This window comes from Dermacentor silvarum, chromosome 9, assembly GCF_013339745.2.
Source record: "Dermacentor silvarum isolate Dsil-2018 chromosome 9, BIME_Dsil_1.4, whole genome shotgun sequence".
Lineage (NCBI taxonomy): Eukaryota > Metazoa > Arthropoda > Arachnida > Ixodida > Ixodidae > Dermacentor > Dermacentor silvarum.
Genome location: NC_051162.1, coordinates 67,770,848 through 67,779,929, shown reverse-complemented (window position 1 = coordinate 67,779,929; position 9,082 = coordinate 67,770,848). Strand labels below are relative to the sequence as shown.

At 45.7% G+C, this 9,082-nt stretch overlaps 1 protein-coding gene across 1 annotated transcript; it reads left to right on the top strand.

The window, feature by feature from the left end:
• Positions 1-573: 573 nt before the first annotated feature.
• LOC119463650 (putative nicotine oxidoreductase) lies at positions 574-993 on the top strand. Its single transcript, XM_037724472.1, has one exon. The coding sequence runs from the start codon at positions 574-576 to the stop codon at positions 991-993; it is 420 nt and encodes a 139-aa protein (XP_037580400.1).
• The last annotated feature ends 8,089 nt before the right edge of the window (positions 994-9,082 follow it).

Below are 9,082 nucleotides of genomic sequence, written 5' to 3'. Positions count from 1 at the left end.
GAGAAAGTCGTTCCCGCCGGGAAATGGTGCACCATCCCGCTTCTTCAGAAATCTCGGTCGGTGAGATATCCATTCCTTCAACTTGTACTACCATGGCGGCTTGAGGAAAGTCGACGCGCAGCCGTAACTGCGGTCCACGTAGCGGCCGAGCACGCCTTAGCTTAGCTCGGCGGCGTAGCGGCTTGGGAGAAAAGTCCAATAAAGCGGTGAAAAAGCAGTTCCCACTTTCAAGACGAATATCGGTAGAGTCCGGATAACTTGCTGGAGAAGATGATGCAAAATTACAGGGATATTTTGCAAAAACACTCCGAAATCATTTACGAAAGACGGAGCCGACGTGAACTGCATCCGCTCCCTTCGGCTTCTTCTTCGTCCAAACCGGGAAAACCCCCGCACATCGACAATTTGAGACCCATCTCCCTCACGTCCTGCGTGGGCAAGGTGATGGAAAGGATGGTGTTAAATAGACTACAGAGACACTTGGACAGAACCAACCAAGTGCCGGACACCATGTTTGGTTTCCGAAAGCACCTGAGCACGCAGGACGTGCTCATACAGATCAAAGAAGAGGTCATGAAACAGGCCACGGGGCATTCGCCACGCGCCATATTGGCGCTTGACCTCAAGGGAGCGTTTGACAACGTCTCCCACGTTGGCATCCTGACCAACCTCCAGAGCACTGGCTGTGGAGAACGGGTGTATAACTACGTTCGAGGTTTCCTAACAGATCGGAAAGCAAGAAACAGAGTGGGGGAGGAGGTATCCCTGCTTATCGAGTTGGGCAGTAGCGGGACCCCTCAAGGCTCGGTCCTTTCGCCCCTTTTGTTCAACGTGGCACTCCTGCACCTGCCCAAGGCACTCGAAGCGATTGAAGGCTTGGGGCACGCGCTCTACGCCGACGACGTCTCGCTCTGGACGACGAAGGCTGGATCCCACGGATGGATGCAAGACACGCTGCAGACGGCGGCAGAAGTGGTGGACAAATATGCCTAGGAATGCGGCTTAAGATGCTCGCCACAAAAGTCGGAACTGGTGGTAGTACGACAACGGGCGCCGAAATGACTCAAGGAAGATATTAAAGTGGTGCTAGACGGAGAAGACATTTTGCCGGGCCCCAGTGTCAAGATCCTGGGACTGGTGATACAAGCAAACAAGGCGGAAGCGTCTGTGAGAAAGCTAAAGCACACGACGGAGCAAGTACTGCACATGCACCGCAGAGTGGCGATGAGACGCAGATGAAAGAGAACGACACCCTGAGGCTCGTACAGGCCTTCGTGATTTCCCGAATTACGTACGTGGCACCGTATCTCCTGCTGAGCCCGGTCGAAAGGAACCTGATCGACCTGATAATCTGAAAAGCAATCAAGCACGCCATCGGAGTCCCGATAAGTGCCTCCACGGACAAACTTATGAGGTTGGGCCTGCATAACACGGTAGACGAACTGATCGAGGGCCACCTCTCCAGCCAGAAGCATCGCCTAAGTCAAACGAAGGCCGGCAGAAGAGTCCTGAAGATCGGCTGAGCGGAGACGAGACAGGTGGAGCGAGCACAACTACCAGACGTCTGTCTGGCTAGAAGCAATCAAGGTAAAACCACTCCCCAAGAACATGACCCCAGCACACCACAGCGGCAGACGGGAGGCGAGAGCAAAAGCTTACAACAGGCTGCTGGCTGGGCAGAAGGGGTAATCTTCACAGACGCCTCCCAAGACAGAGGGAAAAGCTGGGTGACCGTAACGGTGACATCCACAGAAAAGCTGCTAACGTGCGCGACGGTAAAAACAAACGATGTCGACGAAGCAGAAGAGCTGGCAATTGCCCTGGCCCTCACTATACAAGGCAGGACCAGAGTGGTCACAGACTCGCAACAAGCGTATAGGAGCTTCCAGTCGGGCTGGGTGTCCCGGTTGGTGCTTCGGGCGCTCAAAGGCAAGGAACCCCCGAAAGGGGAGGAGATAGAATTAATCTGGGTTCCGGCCCACTCCGCAGTGGAGGGCAATGAGTTTGCCCACCAGCAGGCCCGAGCGCTGTCACACCGAACCGCAGCCGCGGAGAGGGAAGAGGAGAACGCAAAGAGCCAACCACTGGTCACGTACAAAGACATAGTGGAATATTACAGAAACGAGAGACAGAGCTTCCCCGAGCCACACCTCAAGTTAACGAGGGAGCAGCAGACAACATATAGGCAGATCCATACAGAGTCGTTTCCCCACCCCCGATTACTAAACCACATTTACCCGAGCCAGTACGGGCAAGAATGCCCCGTGTGTCATGAGCCAGGTACACTCCAACACATGATACACTCTAAAAAAAAAGGAGTGACCCTTGCTCCTTTAAAGGAGGAACGGCGATGTCTCCTATGTTCGTCTTTAAATGGAGGAACTTTCCTCCCTCATGGCTGGGAGCAACTGTTAATCCCGTTCCAAAACCAACATGACCGACTCCAGGCAAGTGAAGCCAGCAACACTACTATAGGCTTAACAACTAGGATTGAAGCTACTAGGGGCGCCAATACAAGGCTTCGAGATTCGCATGCACTGAGCAACGGTCTCGGAGGCTACAGGCAATAAAAGATTTTGAAAATATTTGTATGTACAAAAAGATTTTTCCCACAAGCGAAACATGTGTGAACGTATTATTTATTATAACACACATTTTTATATAACATTCTAATAATTCTCAGAGATTATAATATAACACTTAATTAATAGAGCTCACACAATGGTCACATACACTTAGAGCAGTATTCAACTGTACACATACGAATTCATAGAGCACTTGATAATCAACAACACACGCACATAGTCACACTGTTCGGTTTATATAATACACATGGTCACATTAGCAACCATACATAGACATTTTACACACAGACGTTATCATGAACAGATTCATTGCCACAACAATTCATAGAGCACTGACAGAACCAACACGCACACGTTCGCATATAACAACACGGTTCGCCTTTTTTAGGGGCGAAGCTCCTTAGGGTGTGGGTCTGTCCCTCCTCTGTAGTATGTAGTAGTAGTAGGCCGGGACGCTACATCTGTCAAACGGTAACGCAGGTGTCCTAAGGCGAGCTCAGCGAGGACAGAAACCTCGCGTAGAGCAAAAGGGCAAATGCTTGCTTGATCTTGAATTTCAGTACGATTCGAGACCGCTTCAAACACGTTCTTGTCCCCGTCGCATGCGGGCCTTTGGACCAAACATGGGGAGGCTTTGCCTCGCCCGCATGACGGGGGCAAGTGGCGTACGCCTGCCTGCATTTATAAGATTTTGGAGAGAGCGTGTCAGACCGTACCGGTAGCTGGCCATCCAGGAGGACGCGGACGATGGTGACCTGGCAGGAGGAAGCTCCTGGTGGATTCCACGTGCCGTGTTTTGGACCTCAAAACGGAACCGGTACCCAAGCCTGGACCGTGTGTGACGATGTGTGTGCCGACCAGTGTTTTCTTTCCTTTTTCCCCTTTTTCTTTTTTTCCCTATTTTTCGTTTTTTGTACGTCTAAAATGGGGCAAGTGTTCCGCACTGTGAACAGCATCGTTCTGGCGTTGCCTTCCTGGTCTCACGCGAGCAATTGCCGTACCGGAACGTTGTAGATGCTGCTGAATCTACAGCATGTTGGTGGCAAATGCCCACAAAGACCGAAGACACCCGAAGCGACTGTTGAACTTTCACGGCCTTCTTAATTCGGCTCTCTGTTTGCCCATCCCTGTGTTATCTTATTTTCTTTTCTTACTTTTCATGTACTTTTATTCTTTTTCTGACTTTCGCGTTTGTGAACCTTTCGTTTTTTATCTTTATTTCTTTTTCTTTCCTTTACTTTCACGCAAGCCTTATGAACTTGCTCACGTGCCTTTTATCTCTTTACATCACCCTCTGTTTTTTTCGTTCATGTTTTTCTTTTTCCTTTTGTCTTTTCTGTTTCGTGGCATTTGTGCTGGGAAGGGGGGGGGGATTTTCTTCACCTTTTTTATGGCATGCCCATGCCAACTCGACTCTGTCTCTTTATTTTACTTTCATTATTAAAAGCTCTACGCGAGGGCTTCTGAACTCACATATGCTCGCTCAACATGGCAGTGCATTGTCATTATAGGGCTTCAGGTCGGATTAAGATTGTTCATCTGTTTTCACAAACGGGGAAAGAGTGCCAAGAGAAATCAGTGAGGCATGCCGCATAAATGATACGTGTAAACCTGCCCCGTTATCAATGCCTGAAAAAGCACCCTTTCTTGATGACAAGCGAACGAAATTAGTCTGTGCTTATTCACCTTTTTTAATGCAAATACTGTTTATCGTGATTGTATGCCTTTGTATTACAACTTCTGCCTTCCCTCTGATAGGACTTGCGCAAGATATAAGCAAACATCCAGTTTTATTGTTATTTTGCATCCTTCCATCAAAATGAAAAGTCCCTGTATAACAGCATTCATGGTGTAGTGTTTTCCCTTGCCTCTCTGTAAATTCTGTCATCATAACTTACGTGAATTGACCGGCAAACTCATAAGGATACTACAAATTGCAAATAGCCAACACAGCTGGTTCTCAAAAAAATGTGGTTGATCCCTCTTATATAGGAATCGGTATAGAACACGAAAGTGAAACGTGTCTTCACAGAAGTAGTGTAATGTTTATTGCACATTGATATATAATGTCTATTGGTGTTTTGTGGCTAAAGCGCCCTTAGGCGTTGATGCACCCACGCTGACGCCTGGTGGCACGTCTCCTCCATCACGACTACCAACGTCGATGACCATGAGCAACCGTCGTGCATATGGAAGCTGCACTACGCTGCACACGCTAGCACAACGCGAAAGACGAAGCACGTAACTGACACACTAATACAACGTGCAAGACAAAGCACGTAACTCAATCGTCACCGAGTCAAATCAGCGCGTACAGCGTGTCGTAATTGCAGCCTCCGCGATCAACTTCAGAAACATTTTCAGAGCTAATTGCGGAGGCCACGCTCCGCTGTGCTGAGTACGGTGAACGCCACTACCAACGCCACCTAGGTGGCGTTGGTAGTGCTTCTTGATGCCAGCGTCCCTTCGAATGCTGGCATCGAGGCGTCGTAGCGCTGAGACCACCGAAGCGTTCACTGTCGGTGCGCGTTAGTGTCATAATGCAGTACTTCTCTTTTCTGCTCGTAGGCGGCGGCACCGCCCCGAGCAAGAGCGCGGGTACACGGAGGAGTGTTAGATATATAAGGCGCGTCTGTGTAGCTCTCTGCAAATGCGTTTGTGGCGCAATGGGTTAAACGCTCGGCGATCTATCGTCGCGGACCGAGAGGTCGTGGGTTCGATTTCGAAATTTTGCATGTTTGTGGAACTTTTTCTTCTGGTTTCTTTCTTTGTATTATGTTCTATGACGTATTTCCGTGACGGAAATACGTCAGTGAAGTCTTGGTGGACCCCGGAATAAAACACTTTCGTGTTAAAAATGCACAAATATGGGGATAAGTATCTGTTGACATACTGTAGCAATAGTAGGGGCAAGCTAGCTTACACATTGTTGCAGTACTTCAGTTGTCACAAGACTACAATGCTTAAGACACCACAGCAGTAAGTGTAAGTGCACAACAAAAACAGGCAGGCACATCAATCATAAATTTGACTTCAGCAGTCACAACATACGCTCTTTCATGTAGCTAAAATACTAGCTAATATGTAGAAAGTATATGCGCAAGTATACTTAGCATAGATACTTGCCTACCCAACTTAACACTATAAGAGTTGCAGTGCAGATGGTGCTTGTTCTAGACACCAGTATTTTTGTCAAAAATACCTTTACAATTACATATAGCACTTCGTATTCATCCACCCAGTAATAGAAGTCTTACCGATAGCATTATAATTTGGACTTGCTGGTTAACATTTTCCACCTGAACAGCGCCAAGTAGAATGAATAATTTTAAAGGACTGCCCACTGTACTGATGAAACACAGGATGAAACAGAACACTTGGAAAGGAACCCAAAGTATTAGAAGTAATTCTTGAGAGCTGTAGAATTAAGCCTTGGCTGGTTGATTATCACTATTAAAATTACACCAGTGCCAATCAGAATGTTCTGTGTGGTCATGTTGAAATCAAATGCATTTGATGAGCAATATTGCAATAACCAGCAAATGCCATAAGAGCAAGCAGACATTTAAGCACTATGTGCGAAGTAGTGTGCTTCTTTAATGAGACAGTATCAATACACTCAACTATCTACCAGCTAACTCTGTGGACTATGCTGTATTGACGTAAAGATAAAAACAATGTAACTGGACAGACTCGCAACTGCTACAATGACTACTTGCATGCATCGGAATAGCTTGCCATGAATATAAAATGAAATAGCAAGCTTACTAGAAAACACCTCACTGGTCTAGTAGCTGCAGCACAGTGAATACTGGCCTTCATGTATCATTTCAAGAAGTTCCAAGCTCGTCAAATGTGCATTTGCCGGTGGTATTTATTCTGGGAACAAGAGAAATAATTGTAAATATGTTAAACAATGCTAAGACCTGTGGCAAATTTGGCCCACTACACTTTGAATTCGTACATATGCAGATACTGCACGAGCCTGTAGTATAAACAGATGAAAATCGAAAATTAAAGCTACAGCATGAAAAACAGTTTAAAAACAATGAAACCAAAATAAAAAGTAATGAACACACTTGTGTACTTAGCAAAATGAAATGTTAATCGCAGCCAAGCGATTGTTGAAAGAAAAAATACTCATCACAACATGTTGGGTCTAGTTTTCTTATAGAACGTCATAATGTGTGCAAAACAGATATATGAACACAAATAAGCAGCAAGTTGCATAAATATTCAGTCAATTTAGTAAGCTGTGTTAAGTAATATGTCGACTAACTTATCGACGAATGGTACTGAGATCCTACTATTTGGAACACGTACACTTCATACATACCTGACTCGACCACCATCTACCATTTACCACTTCATAGACTGCTTCATACTATCTTTCTTGGCGCTCTTTGGTCATCCCTGGCCCTTGCGCCAATAAAATCCATATATCATAATCATCATCGACCATCCAGATTACACGTTGCACCACGGCGGCCATAGCCAAGGAGTCCCCTCCGTTATGTGGTCACAGCCTCGCCACTACAAAATAAGTTATGTGTTAACTTACAGCAGTAGCCCATTAAATCTGTCACATGGTGAACACATGCGAGGAGCACCTAAAAATAGTCACGAAAACAATGTTTGCCCTAGTGCAGGGCGGCAACAATGCACATGATAATAGGGACCCTTCATCTCAGTAAAATTTTCAAGACACGCAGGAGCAGCACGTCACAAACAAATGTTTCTTTACATAACAATTCATTTGTTTTTTTCTTTCATAAGCAACTTTCCCGTCAAGTTTAGTTGCGTATAAGTTATGTCAACACGCCTTGTCTTAAAAAGTAAGCTGTACTAGTAGCAAGCTGTGGTTTTTTTCTCATAAACTGCTCGTAAACTGAAAACCTCATAAGCAGAGAATATTTACGACGTCGAAGCATTTATAAGCGAGCAAACGGGATTGCAGTAAGAATCGGTGAAGAAGCACATGGGTCGCTATTAAGCAACTTCAGCAGAAAAGGGGGATCTCACGCACAGGCGCACATGATCACGATTATTTCCGAACGTAATATTTCTCATCGAAAGAAGACGCTTATCAAGATTTTCAATTTTGCATTGAGGCAACAAACTTGCACAACTAAATTCTGCCAACCGGCACTCAGCAAGCATCAGCACAGGTATTACTGTTGTCGTGGGAGTACCATTTCCTACGCTCACGCACTCTGCACACACACGAGGAGCACGCACAATGCAAGTGTAGTTAGCAAGCACGATTACTTACCTTACGAATGGTACGGCCTGGTTGAAAAGCGCTCTCCTAGTTGCCCGTGCTGCGTCGACGATGTCACTCCCAGCCAGCGCCTCCTCTATTTTTCTAAAAATAAAGGAGGCACTGTCCCAGCATACATGCGTATAGATGGTGTGAGACAAACAGAACCATTGAACAATCTATATCGTACATTATAGTTTAGCATAGAAAGAAATTCTATAATGTATTTTCGAGGTTCTTAAACGTGCATCCAATGCACTATACGAGCGTTTTTACTTTCCGCCTGAAGGCGAGAAGCGAAATATCACTGAAGTGGAACGTTTCAGAAGGCGTCCCAGTTGTTGGCCGTATTTCTGCGTATTATGTGGAATATAGAATTGCGCGGCATCATTTCACCGTTACTTCGCCTACAAGAAGCACGTGTATAGCTTTCATACAAATGCCGCTGGCATTAGCGCCGATGAGCGTACACCTGACTTCGGCTGTGGTGAAGCAACTGGAGAAAATACATCGGTAACTAATGCCTCAACTTCATCAGATACAAACAGTGATGACACTGCTTCAAACTTTGACTTCATTGCGACACTCAGGGAAGCAGATACCGATGTTCTACGTCAGAATCATGGAAAAGTTGAAGCTACCGTTGAGTACCACAGATGAAATTTTCACCCTTGTGAAAGCCCTCATTTATGATGTCATAGAAGGGATGTTCAAAAAAAAACTGCAAAACTCCTAGAGGAAAAAAATGTGGAACCGTGCACAATAGAAAACCTGGCATGCATGTCAACTGAATGCTGCGGATATTGTTATCAATATATTTTCCGACTTGACAAGTACTCACATGGGAAAAAATACATTTAGGAGCACTTTATTTACACTGAAGCTACTCAGATGCCACTGCAGACTGGCAGTTACAAAGACTTTACATGTTTTATTTCTATCTCTAAACTGTTAACAAATTTCCTGAAATGCGAGGACTTGCTAGAATGCATTTCACAGTCTTTGTCAAAATCGCAAGATGTGCTCTATGACTTTGCTGATGGCAATGTATTCAGTCAGTACCGTCAGCTTGCATAGGATGCCGATCATGGCACTATATTTCTGCTTTTGTACACTGATGAGCTGGACCTTGTAAACCCTCTTGGTGGTGCTGCTGGACGGCAAAAAATTTTACCAGTTAACTTTTCTATTTTGAATCTACATCCTCGGCATCGGTCAAAACTCAGTGCCATTCACT

Coding starts and splice junctions, on each gene's coding strand:
- LOC119463650 (XM_037724472.1), top strand. CDS start 574: ATGAAACAGGCCACGGGGCATTCGCCACGCGCCATATTGGCGCTTGAC.